Here is a 25,199-nt window from a genome sequence, read left to right as displayed (position 1 = left end):
TTGTCAGAAGGCGTTAGTGATTTGAGTTTCTTTTATAGCTAGCATATCACTGTGTCACTGTGTTATAGTAAACAATGCTGGATATTTAAGACCAAGTTAAGGTGAGAGCTGTATTAATTAAAATTAATTTTTTGCTATCGATCAAGATCAGTTAAGTGTTCTCAGGATTTACCTTGGAACCATATATAGCACCTCTTAGTTCTGTCAGTTTCAGCTGTCTGGATGAGTCATGACCATTGCTTGACCAAGTTGCTCTCTGTGGAAGCTTGGGAGACTTTCTCTCCTGGTGACGCTCAGGCACACTGTACATTGTAGATTATGTTCCTCTCTTGTCCCACAATCACCTTGGTCAGAAGACCAGGGATACAACACATTTTTTTTTTTTTTTTTTTTTTTGGTTTTTCTCCGGTACCGGGAACCGAACTCACGACCTTGCGCTTGCCAGGCAGGCGCTTTTGCCGCTGAGCTAAATCCCCAGCCCACAACACATTTTTGACCATCGGTTAGTAGCACTAATGCTTATCTCACCACACTGGCCATCATGACACCTCTGGCTTTACACCTGCCTGTTTCACCTTTACAGTTCTTTTGGAAAGAATGAAGTGTGTAGAAATTTTTTAGAGCTTCTTTCTTCAGAACGAAATTGCAGAACTGCGCAAAAGCTAGAATTAGTTAGATCAAGCCATGGATAATCATCTTCATTTTAAATTGAATTTGGCTACAAAGCACTTGAATTTATTTTTTCCTGTTTAAACTTATGACAGTCAAGATTCATGAACAGCTATTAAGAGCTGTGTCTTATTTTTCTCCAGCTAAACTCACTTTTTTCCCCAAGTAGATAGGTCTAGGAAGCATAATCATAATTGTCTTTTTTTTTTTTTTTTTTTGGTTTTTCTCCGGTACCGGGAACCGAACTCACGACCTTGCGCTTGCCAGGCAGGCGCTTTTGCCGCTGAGCTAAATCCCCAGCCCCCCATAATCATAATTGGATATGAACTGTTAGCCCTGTTTTTATCTTGCATCAAGGATTATTTAAATACATTTGTTTATTTAAATAAATGAATGGAAATAAACTTGGGTAGACATTTGGAGTTTTATGGACTCTTTATTAGGATATTAAGATAGTGAAAATAATACATGCTAACCACAAAAGAGCAATATTAAATTTTCTCAAAGCATGCGTGATGACATGAACTATTATTTTTTCAAGTTTTATAATTAATAATTTCGTACAAGTTGGTACAAAGAGTGAAATTACTATGAGTTAAATTGCTGTTCTTAAACAGTGTACAGTCTTTTGGATATATTGACTTAAAGTTTTATTTCCTAAGCTAATGTTAAATGCCTGGTACCTATATGTTGTTCTCAAGGAGGTCCTCTCATTTTCTTCTTATACATGCAAACATTTTACTATCTATAAGTCTAGCAGTGTCATGGTTGTATATATTTCATACATGGTTAGAACAGAGGAAGATGCTTCAGAGTTTGCGTTCTTTCAATCTTAATTCAAAACAGGAGATTTTCATCTATGTCTTCTGTAAAAAACGAAAACAAAACAAAATGTACTTTTAGAAATAAAAAGAAATAGTAGCATGAACAAACAATGTCAGAACCGGGGGATCAGAGAAGCCTTCTATATGTCAACCCTGGCGGGCATGAGTGATACCCATCTTTGAAAGGTATATATTCTTGGGCTTTATCCCTGGCCTCTGGAAGCAGAATCTCTAGGGTGGACCAATGGCATTTAGATACATAGACATCCCTGCAAGAGCTGCTGGTGCAAGGTTGAGAATCACTGACAGGGCATGAGAAGGCCCAGCCGAATATGCTTATATAAGGGCAGTTACAATACAACAGAAAAAGGTAAAGTATAGTTCTAGTTCAATCAAGCTTCCAATTGTGTGACTTGTAGAAGAACTTACTGCCATCCCGGGGAAGATGACAGCATCCTCTAATGGTCATTAGACCACTCCTTACAGCATGGCTCACCCAGATGTACTTGGATGTGTTTTGTCCATAACTATTAAACAAATACTTATAGCAGATTAATTTGAGGCATACTAAAAAGCTACTCTGTCTAGGTAGTGGGTAATTTTCCTGCCCAATATAATTATCTAGCCAAAACAGTGGGAAGAGTCTAGACTTTGTGATATTTCTCTTGAGTACCGGCTTCATTATGAAAATGGGCATTCACATTTCCTTACTTGTAAATTTTTTGAGAGATATACGGGTTTATTAGGCAAAATTTGAAGTATACACTCAAAGAAAATAGAGGTGGGTCCACAAGAGGGAGGTGCCTTGTTACTTACAAGTTTATATTTGAGCGCTCCTTTTTGGGCTGGTTTGGAGCTGTCCTTTCTGTTCGACCTAAGGCTATTTCCTGTACTGATGCTGACCATCTCTTCTGACCTCAGGATTCTCTTTCTAATTCCCGCCCCCGTATATTCTCCACATTTCCTTTTTGACTAGACCCTTCCTCTTGGCATTTGAGCACTGTAAGTCCGACCTCTAGGACAGCGCCTGTGTAAACAAGCCATCAGTAAAGGGGATGTTGAGTGATGGATGGATGATGGAATGAATGAACTGCTCAGGCCTCTTTTTTCCTAGAAAATGTTTCTGGCAACTGTCGCTCTTTCCTGCCTTCGAGCATTCACTCCTCATCCTTTCTTGTCTCCCATTCTTTCTCAGCCAACAGGATCCGTTTTCCATGTGGCCCACTCCACCAAAACTGCTCTTAGGGGCTGGGGATTTAGCTCAGCGGCAAAAGTGCCTGCCTGGCAAGCGCAAGGTCATGAGTTTGGTTCCCGGTACCGGAGAAAAACCAAAAAAAAAAACCAAAAAACAAAAAACAAAAAACAAAAAACTGCTCTTAGCAAAGCCCCCAGGTCTTTTACTTCCACGTGCAGAGGGCATTCTCACCCTTTCATCCTCCTTGGCGTATCAGCAGCACTAGACACTGTCATCTCTTCTTCCTCTTTGAAATACCCCCTTTGCCATGGGACACTCCTGGTTGTCTCCCTTCGTTCCTGGAGAGACTCCCCATCCCCTTGGTAAACTCCTTCTTCCTCTTGTGTCCACCTAGCAGCTGCTGTTCCTGAGCGTTCAGCTCTAGACGATTTTCACGTAATTTCTCTTTGGGGGAATTCCTGGTGTGCATTACTCTCTGTGTGTTCGCAGTCCCCAGATACGTATTTCAGTTCCAAAACTCTATCTTGAGCTGCAGACCCACGCTCTACTCCCCCTTCCCTCCATCTGTCAGGTGTCCAGTCTCCCCATCCCGCATTCCCCATGGCAACTTCCCTTCCTACTTCTACGTGCCCTACGCTTTCAGTTGCTTGTCTTGGACTATCTTGGAGGTGTTACATCTCTGTCTCCCCCACAGTCACTCTGCTGTCCAAACTGTCTTCAGCTCTTGCCTGGATTTATCACAGTGTCCTCTCAGCTGGTCTCTGGCCTCTCCACAATGGAACCAGAGAAGTCTGCTCTCAGCAAAAACTCCCCCCTGTGCGTGGTAATTCCTTAGCGCTCTTCAGAGAGTGTTTCTGAATGGCTTAGTAGGACCTGCATGATCTGACTTGTTCACCCCAGCAGTCTCAGAAGGTTCTTAAAGATTAACGTGGGTAGATGTCAGTAGACAGTATGTCATAGGTACTAAGTAAATAAGCCCCCAAGCACTCTATCGACTCCCATTATTAAGGTAAAGAAGATGGGACTGCCTGAGGATAAATGGCTAGCCCGCTGCACATAGCTAATGACACAGCTGAAATATCTGAACACTTCCGGTTCAGGACTGGACAGTCAGTACTCAGGAAAATCCTGGCTATCTTCTCTGTGGGTTGCTCGGCCCCGAGGCCGGGAACCTGATGATTTTTAATTTTATTTATTTATTTTTTGCTTTCTCTAGCTGTATCCCTTGCCTACTTATTCTGACTGAATATTTAAAATCTGAGTTATTGTTTATGATGTGATAATTCTTTCCTTCCTTCAGAATAAGCTAATGACAGCCAAACCACAGAGCATAAACAAGATCATTAGCAGCTTTGCAAGGCAGTGGCCTCTAAGCCCTTCTTGCTCTTCCCGGACAGCGCAGAGCTCCGTGAGCTCTCAGGCTGAAGAGCTGCCAGCAGTTTTGCAAAGGAGCAGCCAAGGGCAACTGGTTTCCTTAAATAAGCGGGCTTCATTCAAATTTGCCTTTTTTCAGGCCTTCAAATTTACACATCATGGCGGGCATGGTGGTGCACGCCTATGATCCCCGCACTCAGGAAGCTGAGGCAGGAGGATCACTGAGAGTTTGAGGCTAGCCTGGGCTACATGGTGAGTTTAAGGACAGCCTAAACTACACAGAGAGAAGCTGTCTTAAAAAAACCCAAAAAACAAACAAAACCATACAATAATAAAAAATAACATGTCCTATGAAAGGCAGAAGTGTCTCATCCCAGTTAAGTTCCCCTTTCTGATAATGCTGGGATGGGACAGAATGCGGGGCAGCTGTCTTTGGTACCCTTTGTCTTTTTAATAGGGGAGTTGGGAAAGACAGTTTTAGTCATTTTTAGGAGGTATATTTGAATTTTTATAAGTACTAGACTTATAGAGCAGCTGATAGAAAAGAAATTAACTTTATTTGTATGTGTCTGTACCTGAATAGTTTCTTAATTTCACATCAGGGCTGACAAGATCCTGCCTCCAAGATGATTGTCAACGATCTCCCACATCCAGTGTGACCAACACAGTATGGCAGAATTAATAGTATGGGCTTCAGTCTTTCTCTGTCTGTCTGTCTCTAACCAGAAACATCCAGTGAGCTACTCCCAGATTCCTGACCCTTGAGATTGTGAGGGGAATTTCAAGCTGCTAAATGTGGGGTAATTTGTTATGCAGTATTGGCAGCTAATACACAAAACCAAGTGCTTACAAAGTTGGACACTGTTTGTTACAGCTGTGTTCATGTTACAGAATGTTTTAGAGGAAAATGATTAACCATTTCTGCTGACCTATTTATCAGTAAATATGTCCTTATTCTTTCAGTTCTTTCTCTGATTTCAAGACACTATACACTGCCATGAAGACAGGTATTAAAGTGAAATTCAGTTGGGGAGAGGACACTAACTGGTTGTGGGGTCCCAATGCGATGGGAGGCTGGAGAGAAAAAACAACAAAAAATGGCTTTTGCCCCAGATGGCTCACTTGATTTTTGACAACCCTTAGGCTGTAACTACTTGTTAGATCCTTCTTGCGTATCTCTGTCTTCCTGAGAAACCACTTTGAAGATACCACCATGTATTACAGCAGTCATTGATATTTTCCTACTAATCTCTCCATAACTCTGCAATGTTTGTATTGTTCCTATCCTATTTCATAAATGGATGCATGTCTATTATTATGTGTTTCTTACAACAACCATTGAGAAAAGTATTCAATAGGTCACTCATGTATAGCTCTATTTATTTTCTTTAGCAGCCACTTTGAAGATACCAAAGTATAGTACAACAACTATTGATAATCTCCTACCTCTTTTGTCTGTAACTCACTATTGTCTATTTGTTTTCCTGAGAAACTATCTTGTAGATAACAATATGTAAAACAATAACCATTAATAATTTCCTACCACTTTGTCTATAATTTGGTAAGCCCCCCCATTATTATGTTATCCTTTTTTTACTCTTTTAAAAAAAAAAGTGAAATTCACCTCTTTTTGGAAAATTCTGACCTGTGGTTAACTTTCTTTACTTTCCTGGTTAGCTAGGGATAGACGTAAAACCTCTGTTTTAGCGTTTTGACGTTCACTGTTATTTACATTCTGTGAACAGTTTGAAAGCTTGTTTTCAGACAGATTTCATAACTTGATTATTGAAAACATACTTTCTCATAAAATTCAGTATAACCGATGTCTGAATTTAAATTCCTCCATTACCCCAGCCTACCCTAGTTACTGAAGTTGCAGCCATAGGTCTATTTTGGATTAAGGATTAGTATCTGGGTACAACATGTGGGGTAAGGTCCCATCTTTAGTGGGTCAGTAATGACTTCTATGGTGCTTCTGACATCTCCCACTGTTAGAAGCAGGCCTGCTGTTTGACTTTTCATGTGTGATTGTTAAATTTTGACTAATACTTGGGTTCAAGAGGGATATACAGTAAGAAAGAGGACAAAGCTTTCTGAGATTTGGCACAGATCTCTGGACTTGCATTGCTTTCTTACACTTAGCTGGCTGCTGAGCCTCTGTGCATGTTCCCCTTGCTGCCCTCCAAAGGCAGAGTGACCTTGCAGTGACAGCCTGTGCACAAGGCAGGCCTGCTGGGGACACTGCACCTCAAGTGCCTCTAGGTCTCTACTAGAACACAGCGGGACTGCGCTGTTAGACCTGCAGGGCTCGGGGTTTATTCGAGGAAGAAAACACTGCTGTCCTTTGGCCAGTGATGAATTTACCTTCTTTAATTCCAAAGCAGTGGCCCCACTCCTTCAAGGTGATGTGCTTGTCCTTGTTGGGGTCACACTCTTCAAAGAAGCGGGTGATGCAGTGCTCCATGGGCACCAGAGAAGCACGCAGAGGAGCAAGCTCAGAATGTGTCAAGACCCTGTGGTGAAGTACACGTCAGCCTGTTAGTTACCAGAGCAGCTTGTGTATGAAGTGTTGTGTCTTAGGATCACCAGGAACAGGTCCCTTCCTCCCCAAAGATGCGGTGTATGCCAGATACATAACACACACAGTAAAAACTGTAAGTGAAATAGTTTGTGGGTAAGAATAATAGGCTTTGGGATGTCAGTTCCCCAGGTTTCTGTCTCCACTGGAAACTGTGCCCCCTCTACCCTAAATCTGTAGGTGTACATCACTGCACAGCAATGATGCTTGTGCAACCTGGTCCTTACCCACTGGTGACACTTGACTATTCCTGATGTAGGTGGCCGACCCACAGTTGGCCATCAGCGTATCTTAGAAATTTAGGATTTAGAACAAGGAAGGTGAAAGAGTCTCTGTGGGAAGCTGGACCTTAATATGCAGTGTAGCCACATTTTGTTATTTTCAAAATTTTGTGTTTAGACTCCTAGCCATGCTTGTTTGGCATTTCATTGCTCTGCATTGGGAACTGGGAATCTTCCTCATTTTATGCCCATTTCTCCTCTGCATAGTATTATATCAAAGAGTGACCCGGTGATGGGGAGGCAGAGTTTTTACCTGTCCATAGGATGCCGGTCCAGCTCATTAAACTGCCAGTGCACGGGATATACATACATATGGTAGTTTTTCTTAAAGTCCCTTAAGAGAAGTTCAATGGGGTGGTCCCCAGCCAAGAGTCTCTTCTCATCCAGGTAGATCTTCTTGACCTGGGATTAAAGAAGGGAGAAAGATGGTCAGAACCTCAGACAAGGGTGATGGAATTGGCTCTTGTTAAGCTATGCTTGAAGGATAACAGAAACATGACAGAGGAAAACCTGTCCAGGGCATCCTGTGCAACCCAGCTGGGTATTTTCTAAGCAACACTACAGTCTTTCTTTGTAGAACAGATCTGGTGTAAGAAACTTGTGGCTTTCCGAAGAATTCAAGGCTTTTTTGATCTTTTCTTTTAACCAAGTAAACTCATTGCATTTTCTAAAATTTGAGAAGGTTATAGTGGAAAGAGAGGAACTGACTTAGGCAACAGTCTTGATTAGTGAAAAATCCTGCTCCTTCCCCAGGTGGTGCCCTCCATCCTCAATCCTCTATTTTGGATTAAGGATTAGTATCTGGGTACAACATGTGGGGTAAGGTCCCATCTTTAGTGGGTCAGTAATGACTTCTAACCGGTGTCCAGTCTCCGTGTAGCTTGGTCTACCATGGGTTGACCACCCCACTGAAATTTCTCCGTTGTGAACTTTTGCTCTCAAGACTGTCTGTGATAATGTATTAAAGAGGGAGGACAGAGATTACCCATGATCAATGCACATGGAACTCTTCCCTTGGGTCATTACCTATTTACTGAGCAACTGGAAGCAATCACAGAACTTCCACCCTGTCCCATCTACCCATCTACTGCCTTCCCTCCCTAACCAGCAAGGAGCTTCCTGTGCTCCTAATGTAAGCCTCACCCTGCACTTCTTAACCTTAATATATTGTGGACATTATGAGTAACAGGTTTCGCTTGTATCACGCATATAAATCTTGTCTGTGAGGGCAAAGTATCTCAGGTTTAAAGCGTGTTTGGATGTGAGAATCCCCAAGGGCCCTGTGTTGAAGGCCAGGCTCTTGGCCTGGGGCTCACTCCTGGGATGGTGTGGGAGGTGTACAAGCCCAGTGGGAAATCCTCCAGTCTCATGGGGTGAGCCCCTTAAAGGGCATTGGGATACAGCCTCTTCCCTTTCTTCCTTCCTTCCTCCCTCACCATGAGGCAAACAGCTCACTCCTCCACAGCAGCCTGCCCTGACTGCTGCCTCAGCACAGTGTAAAATAGTGGAAGCAATGGATCAGCGACAGAATCATGAAAACTGTGAACCAAAACAAACCTTTCCTCTTTTTAAGTGCAATCCTCTCAGGTATTAGTTACAGTAACAGAAAGCTGGCTAACACAGGACCTGACTACACAGATTCTTAATTTATATGAATTTGGCTCAACCACAGCTTTCTCTGGGTGTGATTTAAGGAGCCCTTATTCTGGCCACTACCCTTTGGGTAGGAATGGGACAGTTAGTGTCCCAAGTCTTGTGGCATGAAGGGTGACTGCTGCAAGAGTGTTAAACCCTGTGCGGAGGCCGAGTAGGCTTCTGTCACCATCCGGAGGTAGGTGGCCCTACCACACTGTTTCTTCAGGCCCCATAGCCAGACACATTGGCTATGAATAACTTACCTTATTTCTCTGCTTTTCATTTAGATACCCAGCGTGTTTAGGATTAGGTTCATAAAGCTGCATAAGAATATTCTTGAGCCAGTCTCTCATCCGTAAAGGAAACTGAGCCACTTCAAAGTCAGTACACACAGGAATAGCTGTTAGGAGCAAAAAATACATTGTGATCTTTGGGCCTTGCTTCTGCCCTATGGCAAGTCCTCATAACTGGAAGCTCAGCAACTTCTGGAAACTGATGGTGCTTCCTCTCTGCCTCATTATTACAACAGTGGGTCTTGGCACTGTGGCACAACAGAATTGCCTGGATGTTTAAAAACATCAAATACCAGATGCCACTTAAAGAAATTCTGATTTGATTTGTCTAGGGTTGAGGCTGGACCTCCGAATGTCACAAAAGCTCCAAAAATATTTGTTTTGTGCATAGCTAGGACTGAGAACTGGTGCTTGAAAACAGAGATCTGGGACTTAGAAGAGCAAGGCATGAGAGCTATGTATGAGAGGAAGAGGAAAAAGTAGGTAGCAACACTACAGTGACAAAAAATGCTAAATCTCAGTGGCGTAAAAAAACAGAAGCTCATCTTGCCATCCTGCTACAAGTCCACTCAAGACAAGGCTTTGAGGTTGGTGGTGGTGGAGGCGGCCATGTGGAACCACACACCAGCTCTCAAGTGCTTCTACGAAGGACACTCAGGGACGAGTCTGCTCATTCACTGCATGGAGCAGGCCATAGCCCCACACCTAACATCAAGGGGATGGCGGTGAGTTTAATCCTCTCGGGAGCCTGGAAGGGGACGAGAACCAAGGTGTGGGTAGAGGGTTTCCTGTTACTGAGAGGAGTCAAACACGATTGAGAGTGTCCTGGGGAAGGACAACTACTTTACTGTCATAAAATTCTAGGCAAAGACTTAAACTGGGAGGAGGGCAAATAATTTAGCAAATTCCAGTAATTCACCTCTATTGTTAAATGGCTAACATTATCCTAGTGGTTCTGAGCCCTGGCTGCACGTTAGGATTGTTGTCTAGGTTACTTGATGAACGAATGAAAAACAGTGTCAGGGTTCCAGCCCAGTCCAATTAAATGATAGTCTCCTATGGTTAAGGCCTGGGGAAGTTTTATTTTTTAAGTCTCCTTGGTTGACTTGGGTGTTCACCCTGAGCTCATAACTCCATGAGCCTTATTTGCATACATGGATGATTTCAGCCACGTACAGATTCACCCCAAACCCTCCCAGAAATGGTGGTGGTGGTCACGAAGGAGTCTTACATTTGCAGGCCCCAAAATAATCCAGCTGCAGTTGGTGTCCCTTTTTGGTCCCCTCCAGTCTGCACTTAGTAGCAAACAGGTGACAGGAGCTCGCATAGGTCTGGTTGTCAGTGCCACAAGCCTGCGAAAGACAAGCGAGAGCAAAAGCATGTGCTCGTTGGAAAACACTGCTCCTGAGAGCTCAGAGGGTGTCTCATAAATGGCTCCGTGCCGAAGATGTGGTCAGGTTGGTGATTAAAACTGCACTTCGCCACGCTAGCTTAAATATCACATGGTTTCTCTTACACGAGAGTCCCAAATATAAATAAAGAGCAAAACAAAAGATGGATAATAAGGAGTAGGGAGATACATCTTTCTCCCTCCTAGAAGAGATAGAGGAGCAAGGGGACCCAAAAACAATTACTATGTGTTACGTACATGTACAAATTCCCGCAATAAATGTAATCATTATGTCCCACAAACATGTCAAAAATAAAAATTAAGAAAAAACAAAAACCCCCAGAAAAATCAATTGCAGTACAAAAAAAAGTTGTATTGTGTGCATATACCAGTTCTACACAAGGAATGTGAACATATACTGCAAAAGTGTACTAATTTAAAAAATGACACCAAAAAATTGCACTTCTCCGATATGGTTCAAAAAATACTAACTCAACTAAATCATATCACTGATGGTGACAATTTAGCTCATCACTGATGGTGACAGTTTAGCTCCGGAGAAGCTCAGTAAGGTGAATGTTGCAGATGTTCCAGGGATAAAAGAGTTTTAAAATGTGTTTGAAATCACTATTACCCTTTTTATGGAACAGCTGACATGCTTTAATTTGGCTGGTGTTTATTCTTGTTCTGTATCACTCCAAATATCAGACGACAACCTGTGCATCTACTTTGAACCAGGAAAGAATTCACTTGCCAACTCTGTATTTAGGTAGCTGCGGAGGCGCAGCTGCAGGGCTGCTGGGGGGGCACTCACTCGGTCAAGGGGTTTTGCTGGAGGACAAGTCGCCGGATCTTGGCAGACACACCGGGGTTTTCCCTGCGGCTCAGCCTTGCAGACGTGCCCTCTTTTACACTGGAAGTTCACACAGGAATCTAACCGGAAAGTGTGGAAAGGGACACGGACAAAGAGGAATGCAAACCAGACAATTAGGTTCATTTCATGAAGAGGGCAGAGAATTTAAAACCCTTGAAATCAGTAAATTTGCCAATGGGGAAATACGAGAAACTGCTTTAATTGATGTGTTAATTTCCAGATGGAATCTTCTGCCATCAGACTTTAACACGGTAGTTTAGATTTCTTCTTGCGGTGGTTGAGATTGGAGACGTAAGAACAAACAGCTTTTGTTGGCCTGCCTGGGGTTGCACAGTGTGAGGTGTGCTGGGCAGATTACTCAAAAGTAAAATAAGCCAGGAGAATATTATTGTATTGAAATGAAAAATGTTTGTGAATGGGTTAGGAGTTCAGCCCTTCATTAAGTAAGAGATCTAAGCTCAGTAGTAGGTTATGGATCTGAGAATCAACGAATAAGGGTGAATTAATTCACAGAAGCCAATTAGCTTTGCGGTGTGATATCTCAATGGGACTTCTGGCTTGTCAACACACTAACCCAGAGTTTATCAAACAAGCACAGGAACATAACCACTATGGGAACCTGTTCTCTGGAGGACTGTGGAGAGGGAAGGGAGAGGAAAAACTGGAATTTGCCAAAGGGGGAGAGTCAAAGTGGGAGGTTCTGTCTCCCCCGGACATGGTCACGGAGGGCGGGCTGCCCGTGTATTCACCAGTGCTGTGCACCCGCACGTGGCCTTCGCTCGCGGTCTCTTCTTCATTCGATGAGCTCTGTGCTTTCTTGGCCTTTAAAATAACGAGAGCAGAAGTTAAGCCCAGTTGGAGGAGAGCTGTTAATTAGTTTTCACATTATAAATTATAATTTATATCTCCCTTGAAGTACTTCTCATGCCCAAGCCATGTCAGGTTTGAGAAGGGGACCAGCAGCAGCGGCAGAGGTGGATGGTAACCTTCGGCAAGCAGGACCTCGTCTGTCTCCACCCGCTGCATTCAGAACTGTGTCCCAGTGGACCCCTGCACACGAGTTAGAATTTCCCTTTTGGAGTTGGAAACACTAGTAATGCAGAATTTAGTACAGTGCCATTCTGTAACTAAGCCAGGGTTACGTCAGAGATCTCTATGTAGTTGTTGATAAGCTTTCTGAGCAGATTTTTCAAGTGTAAGAAAACTCCCACTTTAGAATGGCAGCCCAGTTCTCAGCAGTCGAGACTGCTACTGACCTTGCTCCCCCTAGCTGGATCAGTTCTCCCAGTAGGGGGCTGTAGGAGCTGTGCGTGAAAGCTCTGAATGATTAAACAGCCAATAACGTACTTCCCCCTTGCTCCCTGTCTGATTTCCGGATATTTTGGTGTGTATTTGCTTAACAAAGCGGTGCTGCAGTTTTCATAGCTAACTCATCAGACATCTCCTCTCACTATGTCAGAGGCGTCCTGCTGGACCCTGAGGATTTAACTGGAAGGTAACTGACATCTGCTTTCAACACATTGGAGCTGCAGCTGTTTTGGGTGTGTTAGAACTTATTCCTGCTACTGCCAGGGACTTTCACCTCCTCTATCGATATTTCTGGGCCCAGAAGACCATGCAAAGCTACTTACGTGGTCTGCTCACGGGATAGAAAAATTGAAATTTGAAATGCTCCAAACTTTTTGAGCACTGACAAAGCAGCCAGAGTGGAAACTTCCATACCCGACTTTGTGTAATATGTTACAGTCAAAAGGCAGGCATAATAAAAATAGTGTATAAAATTATCTTTAGGCTATGTGCATAGAGCATTGTGAAACATAAATGAATTTTTTTTTTTTTTTTTTTTTTTTTTTTTTTGGTTTTTCTCCGGTACCGGGAACCGAACTCACGACCTTGCGCTTGCCAGGCAGGCGCTTTTGCCGCTGAGCTAAATCCCCAGCCCCCATAAATGAATTTTATATTTAGATATTAATTCCTTCTCCAAGATATTTCATTATCTCCTCCATGTTCTGATTTTTGTGAAAAAAAAAAAAAAAAAAATAGGAAATCTGGGCCCTTTCTGGTTCCAGTCATTTCAGATAAGAATTACTTAACCTGTGTTATATTTCAGTGATTTACTGGTAGAAATACTACAGGAGACTGTGAGAGCGGAGAGAAAGGCCTGGCTGTTTCTTGGTAACCAATGTAATTGGATGAGCATCATTGTAAATAATTTTACCTCTTGGTGGTCTCCAGACTCATGGGCGTCTCCATTCTCATTCTTATGTGTTCTTTCTCTCTCCTCCTCATATTTGAGGTGATAGGACATGGACTGGGCCTTTTCAGCCTCTATAAAGTCCTGGCTTGGGGTAAGATAGTCATCACTTGCACTGTGCTTCGGGTCATCATTAGCCGCATCAGCATCAGCGCCAGGATTTCTGGGTGTGACGTGACTATAGTCAGTAGGATCTAGGAACAGAGCCTCAGAAACAGTCTTTTTATCTGTTTCCGTGTGGTTACCCATAGCCTCAAGGCCCGTTTTTCCTTCTTGGCTCTGCCATTCAGTGTCTTGAGTGTGTTCATCGATGTCTGAGGCACTGTCCTCTTCTATTTCTGCATTAGAATTGTCTTCTGTTTCTTCCTGGGCACCTTGCTTAAGCTCCTCCTCCTGCGTCTTGCTTACTTGAGTTGGTTGATTGGTCTCTTCCAAGGTGTCATCAGATTGCTCATTGTCTTCTTCTTGCCTGCTGTTAGAATTCCCCTCAGGAAATTCTTTCTCCCTGTCTGGGTTATCCGTGGGGGTGCCAACTTCCCCTGGCTCTGTTTCCTCTTCCTCTTCTCCATTGAGAATGTTTGGATCCTGCTCTTGGCTTTCTTCTTCCCTTAGGTCTTGGCTGTCTGTACTGTTCTTGTTCAGAAGATGTGAATCATTTCCTGGCTGTTCTTGGTTTTCTTCTCCCTTTGTGACGTTCTCTTGTCGGTCGGAATCCACAAAGGAACTACCATTGGAGGCAGGGAAATCAATATTCTCTGGGAGTTTTTCCTTTGGAGGCTCGCCTGTATCTTCTTTTGGCTCTAAGTTACCTTCAGTTGGCGAATACTCTAAATTCACACTTAAGCCGTCATCGCTGTCCTGATCTTCCAACCCCAGCTCGGGGCTCTGAGTCTTGTCCGGTTCTGCAGCCTGTTCATGGGTTCCCTCTTCTGATCTTAATGTTGAAGATTGTTCAGCCTTAAAGGAAAAAAAGCTTATTTACTCAGCAAATGAGAATGCAGTCACATTTACATTTCCTAAGGTAGCATTAATAGTTATTCTTCCTTTTTCCACATATTATCAGGCAGATGTATCTATGATGTTCATCACATCTTGTAGACCTAGGTTCACTGGGAATTGGAATTGTAAAATAAAAAGTAGGTAGCACCTTAGCCTGAGGAGTAAAACCCCTTCATCCTCATGACTTCTAATAATTACAAGCAGTTAAATAAATTAAGTGGAGACTTGAATAAGGTAATCATTTTGACCTTGCTTTAATATTAAGTCCTTATGAGAACTAAAACTAGTATATTAATGTGATGATGTTACTTTTACCTTGTGGTTGGGGTCGTTTTCTGTGGATACTGAGGTTTCCTTTTTATTGTCTGCAGCTTCCAGCCTTACAATAGGGATTTCCTTATTGGTGGGCAGTACCAAGGTCTCAGCAGTTGGTTTGGAATGGTCAGATAAAAATCTTGCATTTGTCTGAAAAGATTAAAATCTTGTTTGCCTTATTCATATCTAGCTGCCAATTTAAAAGCTGGTACTTTTTCTTTTGTTATCATTATCATTAGTAGCTCTATGCTTCATTCATATCATCAGTTAAAACATTTTCTCTAGAACTTTTGAGGATTCAAGTGAAGGCCCAGAATATAATATTAAGTGAAAGAATTCTAGTTGTGTTCAAGAAAAAGTTATACAGTATATATGCAAAGATTGGGTGAAAATCAAACAACAACAACAATAAGAAAAAGAGTTCAATAATGATTGCCTTTGAATTTTGGAATTATTTTCCATTCTTTAAACTTTTATAGAGCATTAATACTGTATAATTTTGAAAAATGTTAGTTATTGTAAATTTGTTTTTTGTTTTGTTTTGTTTTGTTTTTCCGGTACTGGGAACTGAACTCACGACCTTGCGCTTGCCAGACAGGCACTGTGCCACTGAGCTAAATCCCCAGTCCTAATTATTGTAAATTTGAAGTCAAATAAAATTAACCATAGGATATAGCACTGTTAAGTTTCCTTAATACTTATATACTTGTTGATAATTAGCAGAAAAGGTTATAAAAATAGTTTCTAAATATTTATTTAGTTCTTAATAGATAGGTCTTAACATTCACCGGCCATCATTTAATAAAAAAGCATTTTAATCTAGAACTAATTCAAAAATCATGTGAAGGCAGGCACCAGGCCTGGTGGGTAAAGGTGACGAGGGAGGGTTGTCCCGGTGGGAGGGATGGCTGTGCCTCTTTCTAGGGAGGGGGATGTGGAAGAAGAGAGAAGAGCTGGACAGTGGTGCATGACGGGCAGGTTGAACAACAAGACTTCAAGGTGACTTCAGTTCTTGATTCTGCTATGTACTTTCTATGTGTGGTTTGATAAGTTGTTGATTTCTATAGTATGATCTCTCAAGGTGAAGTGAGCAGAAATACCAAGATAAATTCATGTACATAGATATATTTTAAATTTTAAAGTGTTACTCAAGTTAAAATTATTATTCCTAATGGTAATATCCTATGGGGGTAAGAATATGACCTGCCGGTTATGAGCAGGTATTTGCCATAGGTTTTTCTCATGGAGATGCTGCGAGTATCACACAGCAGGCACACCCAGATGTAAGTACAAAGCTCGGACTCTGGATAGACTCATTTTTACTCCATTAGCAAGTCCTCTAGGACTGACTGTGTGCTATAAAGGCAAGCCATGGGGTATAGATCTATCTTAGATGTGTTTTCTTCTTTTGCTTCTTATCCCCCTTTCAACTAGAGGGGTTAATATTCTTGGACTAAGTTTCCAAAGAAGCCATAAAGAAAGGGGAAAAGGGAAAGAAGGGCATCTGTTTTGGTGCATCGCAACGGACAGCGATGGATGGGGGAAATATTAGACTCCTCGGTGGAAGACCTCTCTCCCCCTCTACTTCCTTCCTCTTTCCCTCTGTCGTTCCCTCCCGACAGCAGGAAGAAATGCATAAAATCCATGGCTGTATTAATTTAACATGGCCCCTGGCAATCCATTTGGACTTTTCCAACCCCACAGAATCCAAACAGGTGAGAAAAATGATAGCGAGGTTTAATTAGATCAGTCATCTGAGCAGATCCAGTATTCCACTTTTGGCTGGTCTGCTTATACCACATTGCACTAGGAAAGAAACATCTGGAATGTGTCTATAGGCAAGCCTGGCATCCAATAAACATTTGGTTCAAAGATGCTTTTGATGCTTATTTACAAAGCCCAAACATTCCAAAGGCAAAACAGATTTTCAGGAGAGAACAATGGTTTGATGGGTGGGAACCCTTTTCTGTGATAATTTGTTCCAACTTTGTAATTTCCGAGTACAATGTGTAATTGCAGCTGGTCTAGCTCCATACTCCTTAAGCATGATTCTTAGCTGTGGTCATAAATTCTGTTTTTTAAGAACTACTAGGGATGGGTGGCATGGACTTTGTTCTGCTGACACAGACGTCAACCGTTATTCAAAAAGCAAGAAAAGAATTGTAGCCCTAGAGAGGAAGGGTGGCAAGAGACAACAGAAAAAGGGCTTTGTCTACTTAAAAGAGGTTGTTTCTTCCTTTTGACAAAAAAGAAAAAAGGGATAAATCCTTTAACTGAAGATGATGTGGATCTTTTGTGGAACATCTAAAATGATCATCCAAACTGCAGTTCTACTTTTTGTGCTGCTTTAGGTAGCTGACACGGTCTTCAAGGATCTGGTTTGTGTGTGGCCGCTTTATTGCGTGTGAATGGTGAGACCAGTCCTTCTGGCCCTGGGGTGATGAATGCTCTAGTCCTATCTCCTTACTTGGACAGCCTCAAAAAGATGAGGCAATTTGTGATAGCCATAGCATTTTTGGTTCCCAACCCTTTGGTTCTTGTTATGGTTTGTGTCTGGATGTTTCCCCAAAGCCTCATGCAGTCATGGGGTGGGCTTCTAGAGCATTTGATTGATTCATGGTCCAATGCTGGGATTATGGGTGTGAGTGCTACACCCGCTCTAGGGTGGGTAGCCTGCATACAGTATAAGGTAGGGAAAGAGGCTTGCTCTCTGCTCCTTCCTTTTTGCTCTTTCTGCTTTTGCTGTTTTCTGCTGCCATGAACTGTTGCCCTTTGTCATGTGCCACCCTGCCTTGGAGCCAGCCAAGTATGAACTGAAACCACAAACTGTGAGCTAAATAAACCTTTCCTTCCTTAATTCTGGCATCAGGTATTTTGTCTCAGCAATGAGAGAAAAGAAACCAAGACAATTCCCTTATAGATTTAGAATTTCTCAGTCAGTATGTGTTTGATCCGGAAGAAAATGTTGGTGAGTTACATAAGCATTCCAAGTTAAATTCTTCTTTGTCTCATAGCAATGTGAAAAGATCTATAGGAGGATTTATTTCTTCCTACCCTTTTGGTATGTGGTCATATTCTGTAGTAAATAAACTGATAATCAACACCTTTAACTGCATATTCATGATATCTTATAGAACCAGATAGTTCCGAGAAATATTTTTTAAACATGCCTTATCTTGATTTTTTAAAGTCATGCATTCACTTTTGGGCAATAGAGATTATAGTTTAAGCAAACAAGAGATTTCAAGCCAGTGCTTAAGAAAATATTCTTTTAGGTGTAGGGTTTTAGAGACCAGCTGAATGTCAGGAGACAGATAACAACAGAAGAAAGGAAGTTTACCGGGATAGCAGCTGCAGGTCCCAAGAGACATAGCAAAAAAAGTACGGTCTGCATGGTTTCTAGACCTGTGAACCAAGAAGATAATTTCAGTGATGGCTGGATGTTTCCTTAAAGGAGATAAACACAATATTAGCAAATAGTGAGTCTGATATTGTCTTTTAGGTTATTATTGTCTTTACAGACTAACAGATCTGAAAAGACAGATTAACAATAATTATTACCTAAATTTTTTCTCTGTGAAAGTTGCTTCTTGTTTCTTTGGCCTTTACAATAAAATAAACATGAAACTGTCAGTACTACCACCACGTGGCAAGAGACCCTGGGCAGACCACTTACACTTTCTCAGAAATGTTTTTCTCATGGGAGGGACCGTGAAAAGGGCCACCTAGGGGATCCTCTTGCTCTAACATTTTAGGATTTTAAAACTTAAAACAATTTTATGAATTTTAGGAGCCTCTAAGTGCTGTTATCTTTTCCTCTTAACTTACCAGACCCTCTAAAATATGTTCCACAATTCTGTCAAAATAAAATCTTTCATACAAAGAACTTAAAGTTAAGAGTACAATATATATGCTTTCTATCTATTATTGAGAATCATTTAACATTTTTTTCCTCTATATTCCAAAATTTAACATTTATTCATTTACTGATTGATTCATTCCTCAAGTATCTATTAATATATAGAACTATAGTTACTTATATTTTAGGTCAATATTATACTATTTTATTGTTTTTGAAAACTACAGAAGTACAAAATAGTATAGTATGGTATAGTACAGCACTATTCACATTTGAGACTGGATTATTCTTTGGAGGGGGCTTTCTTGTGCATTGTCCTGGCCTCTGCCCACTAGATGTCACTAGCCTGCTCCTATTCCCTGCTAGTTATGACCACCAAAAATGTCTCCAGACACTGCCAAGTGTCCCCTGGGGAGCAACATTGAGAACGACTGGTTTAGTGCAAGGAGAAGGGTGTTTTCATGTTAGAAAGACAAGTATTTGAACTCTGGACCAACATTAGTAATTTGTGCTATCTTTTGGCAAGTTATGTAGCCCTCTGAACCTCAGATCCCCCACCTAAGAATGGGGATAACATCTATATGACAGTTAATTGTATGTGTCAGCCTGAGTGGGCCATCAGATACCCAGATATTTGGTTAAACACTGTTTCTGGATGCCTCTGTGAGATGTTTCTGGAAGAGATCGGCATTTGAATCCATAGACTGAACAAACCAGATGTTCCTACCCAGTGTGAGTGGGCATCATTCACTTTTGGGGCCCCTTTGTTGAGGGCCCAAATAGTACAGAAACCAGAGGAGAGGAGGACTCTGTTTGTCTCTCTGCTTGGGTGGGACATTGGTCTTCTGCTGCTCTGAAGCTGGGGCTTATGCCTCTTCTTAGGCCTCTGGACTTGGACTAGAACTCAGACCCTCAGTTCTGCTGGCTCTAAGCCTTCATGTTCAGACAGTCTCATTGGTCTCCACTTCACAATTCTCAGCCTTTGTAACCACAGGAGCCAAGTTCGTACAACAAATCTCTCTCTTTCTCAGCTCCATTTTTCTGAATAGCCCCACTATTGTGTCTAATGCAGTTTCATAAAGTTTAGAAGGGGTATTAGTAAAAATGCCTCATATGTAGGAGTTGTTCAATAAATTTTAATTCTCTTAGTTTCCAGAGAAGTTGTTATGATTCTTAAATTAACAATGTAGAGTCTAAGGAAATAATATAAAATTTGCTAAGAGGAGAAAACATTCCCCATGGCACCTTTAAAGTCCATTTGGCCACACATTTACCAAATTTCCCTTTAACCCTAGGATCCTTTCTTACATTAAACACAAACAACAATGGAATTAGGACAAGAGAATATTACTATATTTTTTGTAGCAAAAATAGTGAAAGGTGTTGTGCGTAGAGGTGGGTTTTTTTTTGAGTTTGATTTTTGCAGTGATATTGGTAGCTAATTAAATTTGTGGAGATATTTCCCCTTTACTTTGACTACAGGATCTTACAAATTTCTTCCCTAAATCTAGGTATAGCTGAATACACCCAGAAGTAGCATGTGTCCAGTTGGACTGTAGCTAGCACTACTTAGGCATTGTTCTTAGAGCTTTGCTCATATTGACTTTTAAAATCTTCCCTGTGATATCATGAGGTAAGCACTTTGGTACAGTCATTTTGCTGTTAAGGAAATCAAGGCATTGAGGTTGAGTAACTCCTTTAAGATCACACAGCTAAGAAGCAGCAGGGCAGATATTTGAGACCTGGCTGTAGAGTTATCCAGTATTCAATCTCATTGACTAATCCATTCATGAGCTCATAGCTCAAAGGGCTGATTTGGAGGAGGCACCTCACTGGGGATGCTCTTCTGAAGGAGATAACTTGTCTGTGACAAGTTCTTCTCTGGCTCCTTTCTTGCTTTCTGCTTTCTACCTACCTCAAAGCAAGCAGCTTCCTCTACCATGTCCTTGCACCATGATGGTTCTGCTTTAGAGCCAACCAACCACGGACTGAAACCTTTGAAACCGTGAGCTAAAATAAACCTTTCCTCCTTTAATTTATGTATGTCAGGTATTTTGTTCCAACAGTGGAAAGCTGACCAATACACACACCTTCCTCCTTTAGGTGATTTCAAACTTCCCAGGAGCTCTAAATCCAGAACACCTTTAGATTTGCTTCACTCATTAAAAACAAGTTTACCTGTTTTTTATTTTATACATTTAAATTGTAGTCTTTTGCAGGAATCTAACCCTTATTTAGGAGATAAAAATATTCCTAAGTTAATGTCTTTTTGTTCTCAACCAGTAGTATTTTCACATTGGTTTTAACCCAAGGAAGGTTCTGGAATGCTGGGAGCCCATAGCTGTAGGGAACATTTTAAAGTATAGAACAAGTATTCAGTTTGTAATGTAACGGCTATTTTTGCAGGCTTTCTGAAATCCCATCATTTACTGCTTTCCTTGATTATTTACTTTGTCTCAGGTTGGAATTTTTTTTTTTAGGAGTCTTGTGGTTATATCTGACCTAAAATTGAAACCAGAATTTAAAGAATATGGCCTTGTCACTTAGAATGATTCAGGTAGGAAATCACCCCAGGTTTCAGTAATAAATACGATGTCTGTGTTGAATTATGTGGGACAACCCAAAATTTAAAATTTAGAAAGAAAAAAAAGGAACTTAGAAGGCTGTGAATTGTTCTGTTGTCTTCTACTTTATCCATTAAGAAAGTCTCACCAGGCTGATTGCATTTGTCACCCATTGATCAAACTAATTTCATGACCTTCAGATTCTTATTTAAGAACTGCACAAATATGCTGATTTGTGTAAAAGAGTGCAGAATTTTCCTGGGAAATGAGAGATTTTGAAAACTACTATCATACTGAAGACTCAAGGAGACCTGATTCGCTGATGCTTGCAAAATCGTGATGTCCTTGTTCAGCATGATGAATAACATTTATTCTTGGATAAGGGGAAAAGGATTTATTTTGAGACATTCAGATCTGGTGTACTGCCTCTACCAAATGCAGATCGTTATGGTGCAGTGAAAGAAAGTAAAACTCTGGATGAAACATGCAAAAGTGAGACAGATTTTGAATATGCATAATTACTCTTGAAAACTTAAATGCGCAGCACTGATGTGAAATTGGATAAATGTTATTTCTCCAAATGTATGAGCTTATTGCAAACCAGATGTATAGTTGAAAGGACATTTGGTACAGAATTGGAAGATCTAAGTTCCAGACTTACACTGCCTTTCACCCAAAAGACCAGTTAAATCACTGATTTCTTCATCTATAGAAACAGGAAAATCAATAGCACCTTTTGTGTTTATTCTCTAGCATTATTTTGAGACTGAAATGTGATCTAGTCATTTGGCAATTTCACCAACTATAAACATGTGATTGTCATTTCTTGAAACATGGTGGCAGAAAATGGCTTAATCCCAGTAACTAATAATTCACAAGTCATCTGTTTCTTAGTGTGTTTAAGCGATGTCTTTCTCTTTTATAGCACTGTTTCTTTTCAGGAATCGAGAAAGGCTGAAGATGAGGGTTGGTGGGGAACTTCAAGAAAGTTCCTTTCCTTCTTCGAGGTACACTGTGTGTCATCACCGAACTCCCAGAATTCCAGCTGAAGCAACAGCTAGACTGCATTTTACAGGTAAAGACTTTCTGGAGATACTCAGTAGTTGGAATTTCAAATGCCTAGCCAATCTGTCATTAAAACAAATGCCTGGATGAAATATTTGGCATGGCAGAAGTAGGTCTCCCACTGAGAAACAAATATAAATACCAACTGTCTTCTGATTCACATTGGGAGCTTCCTGAAGCAATTTCTTACATTTATAATGTGATATGATAAATACTGTAGTAAAGATCGCAGTACATTCTTTCCTATCTCTCTCATGGAGAGGTGGGGTCTAATTCTCCTCCCCTTGAATCTGGGCTGTCCTTGGGGACTTACTCAACCAAACGATTGATGTTCTGGGACTCTTCGAGGCCAGGTCATAAGAAGCCCTGGAGAGATGTCACACCACAGGATACACCGTTTAACAGTCCCCAGTGACTGTCCTTGCAATGATCCAGGACATGTGAGCGGAGTTATCTGGGGCACTGCAGACCAGCTGAGTGCTTCTAGGTGACCTGCTCGAACTCCTGACCCACAAAATCTTGAGACTTTATGAAATGGTTATTAAGTCACTTTGTGCATAGCAATAAATAATTGAAATAAATATTAGTGATTTTATGTGGAATAGTACTCAAATATATTTACAATAGTGCATTATGCCATACTCAAGTATAACGTAAGTGGAATCATTTGAATTCACCAGAGTATTTTTTTATTGAAAAGTACATTTTCATCATTGGCTTTAGTAGGAGCTGATAGTATATGGCGAGTACCATGGCAAACACTCCCCTATATACTGCCTCTCATTCTCCTGGGACCTCACCTCCATGTCACAGCCATGTTGCCCATGGGACCTCTTGAACGTCACACTCTGCCACTATGCTCATTTCATTTTGTGGAATGAAAGGACACCCAAAAGGGGTGGCTCTCAGGGACCTTCTCCAGGATCTATCTTCCCCATTTCTTTTGAAATGAGTACATTCCTCCTCTTCTAAACTATGTAATTGAGGGATTATCCTGATTATATTGAGAAGATCCCCACAGGCTTCTTGTGGGCAAGACTGTACGATGACTCCCTTTCACACTTCTTCAGCATTCCATTCAGGGCTCCTCATGCTTCTGTACCACTCACTAATCTCACTGTGTCTCGCTCCAGAGCTCCGCAAGGTCTAGACCCACACTGGCAGCACTCCCTGCCCCACAGTGTACCAGGGGAAATTATTTGGTCCATATTTAGTTTTCCTTTTGCTGAAGTCATCTGCATTATCTGTCCGGCTTTTTCTCTCTCTGTGAATGCCAATTTCCTTACACTTACATTTATCCCACCACCACTACCCCAGTCGTGTATCTGATTTTGACTCTTCTATTTTTTAGAAAAGAAGGCTCCACACATTGTATGATCTGCTTACCTTGTGGATTCTATATCCACTCCTAAGTATGGCTCACAAGAGCGCTGTAGCTTTTGTGGTTTTGCAGAAACTAATAATAGTATTTGAATGATTTGGCTCATTGTAAGTAGCATGAGAACAGGCCTTTGGAAGCCTAGCCCCTGACATGGGCAGATAGTTCTGTTCTTTCTCTGCCTTTAGCTCATATCCTTATCCTTTAATTTATTTTTTCTGTTTCCTTGGAATTTCTTTCTTCTCTATGCCTGGATCTTGGCTTTCTCCTCTGACTGCTTTTACTTGAATCTCCCTTATTAGTTAAACTACACTGGTATAATGTAAAACTCCTTTGGATTCAGTGGAAATTGTCTCTCTTTTGTTAACAGAGTAAGCCAGTTGTTAAATTCTGCTAGCGAGGAGAGGAATTTCAAGTGCTTTCAGCCCACTGAATGGATCCGGAATTATTCATTGGGGGAGTTCTCTTCCAGGGTTAAGAAAGGCAGCAAATAATACTTAAGAACAGTTCCAAGTAGCCTCATTCTCATGGTATTGGGACCCTCAGGAGAACAATGTTGTGCTTTGAGGAGTATTTAGTTCTGTGTGAATCTCGAATGAAAATGCTCACTGCAAGCAGAAGTCCCTGCAGGATTCAGCCCATGGTCAAACTTCTCATGTACCAGAATCGGGGCCAACTTATTTAATAGGGGAAACAACTGCTTGCCTGGTGGTGTAACATTACTCATGATCTGGCTTCTCTGAAAGATGCAGATACAGTTAATCCTAATGGATTTCATGGGTGGAGCTGGAGGAGTTCTTTGAAAACAGGTCAGAAAGCTGCGGCGTGTTTGTGCCTTTGGAGGGAGCACTCTAGGAAGATTCCCTCCAGCAAAGAAAAGACCCAGCTGGTCCACAGCTGGTCCGCTGCTGTGTCTTCTTCCCCTCCCACCCTGGAATTAGGTTCCCTCTGGATATCAGAGGTTCTCTTCCATGTGCTTCTCCCCGTCCACTCTCTCCTTCTCTTTTGGAGCTATCTGAGCCTGGAAGCGTGGGATCAACAGGTTCTATTGCCCAGTCATTTCTGTTGTCTTCCGTTAATGGGGAGCCCTGAGAGGAAGAATGGGAGGGAAGGAGAAAAATAGGGCTGGAGTGTGTATTTTTCAGCTCTCTTCCTCAGGCTGTGTTTCTTTCCTGCAGGGTGAGGGCTCTCCTGGTGATCTCATCTAGTATTTCTTGTCTGGGTTCAGCAGATTCTTTCTCCTCTCAGGTACAAGTTTAGCTCTCATTTCCCACAGTCCCTTGCGGCTTCCGTGCAACCTACCTAACTGTGGTAAACGCAGTCTTAATTGCACTCTCCTCAAGCTCCCAAATTTGAGTGTCCTGTCTTGGCCCATCATTTCCTTCCTGGGGTCTTGGCTACGCAACATTTGTCTCAAATTTTAGGATTCATTGGCCTGTGTGTCTTCAGATCCTCCCAAGGAAGACACATCCTGCTGCCAGGGGTGCCCTGTTTTAAGCCTCCTAGAGCTGCCTCAGTTGGTGTGGTTTTAAAAAACTTTAAATATATATTTGAGCTTTCTTTCTTTCTTTCTTTCTTTCTTTCTTTCTTTCTTTCTTTCTTTCCTCTTTCTTTCTTTCTTTCTTCTTTCTTTCCTCTTTCTTTCTTTCTTT

The 25,199-nt window shown here is 41.6% G+C and overlaps 1 protein-coding gene and 1 long non-coding RNA gene across 4 annotated transcripts in view; one reads left to right on the top strand and one right to left on the bottom strand.

Moving 5' to 3' along the window:
* Positions 1-1,085: 1,085 nt before the first annotated feature.
* Positions 1,086-25,199, bottom strand: part of Sparcl1 (SPARC-like 1 (hevin)) — a 34,576-nt gene continuing 10,462 nt past the window's right edge. The window contains exons 2-11 of one of the 2 annotated variants that reach the window (XM_005401335.2): positions 18,022-18,086; positions 14,682-14,831; positions 13,332-14,324; positions 11,863-11,935; positions 11,054-11,172; positions 10,081-10,201; positions 8,820-8,956; positions 7,175-7,323; positions 6,427-6,575; positions 1,086-1,535 (exon numbers count right to left, since the gene is read on the bottom strand). In XM_005401335.2, coding sequence (XP_005401392.1) covers positions 1,507-1,535; positions 6,427-6,575; positions 7,175-7,323; positions 8,820-8,956; positions 10,081-10,201; positions 11,054-11,172; positions 11,863-11,935; positions 13,332-14,324; positions 14,682-14,831; positions 18,022-18,075 — 1,974 coding nt within the window. In that variant the 5' untranslated portion in view covers positions 18,076-18,086 and the 3' untranslated portion in view covers positions 1,086-1,506. The remainder of the gene's footprint in view (positions 1,536-6,426; positions 6,576-7,174; positions 7,324-8,819; positions 8,957-10,080; positions 10,202-11,053; positions 11,173-11,862; positions 11,936-13,331; positions 14,325-14,681; positions 14,832-18,021; positions 18,087-25,199) is intronic. The other variant, XM_013502717.1, reaches the window with a different exon arrangement.
* Positions 22,036-25,199, top strand: part of LOC102014663 — a 13,169-nt gene continuing 10,005 nt past the window's right edge. For both annotated transcript variants that reach the window (XR_001230730.1, XR_001230728.1), the window contains exon 1: positions 22,036-22,179. This is a non-coding gene — a long non-coding RNA (uncharacterized LOC102014663). The remainder of the gene's footprint in view (positions 22,180-25,199) is intronic.

The sequence above is a fragment of the Chinchilla lanigera genome, unplaced genomic scaffold (genome assembly GCF_000276665.1).
Source record: "Chinchilla lanigera isolate Chin_1 unplaced genomic scaffold, ChiLan1.0 scaffold00073, whole genome shotgun sequence".
NCBI lineage: Eukaryota > Metazoa > Chordata > Mammalia > Rodentia > Chinchillidae > Chinchilla > Chinchilla lanigera.
Note: the sequence above shows the minus strand (reverse complement) of the source record. Positions and strands in the feature narration are given on the sequence as shown.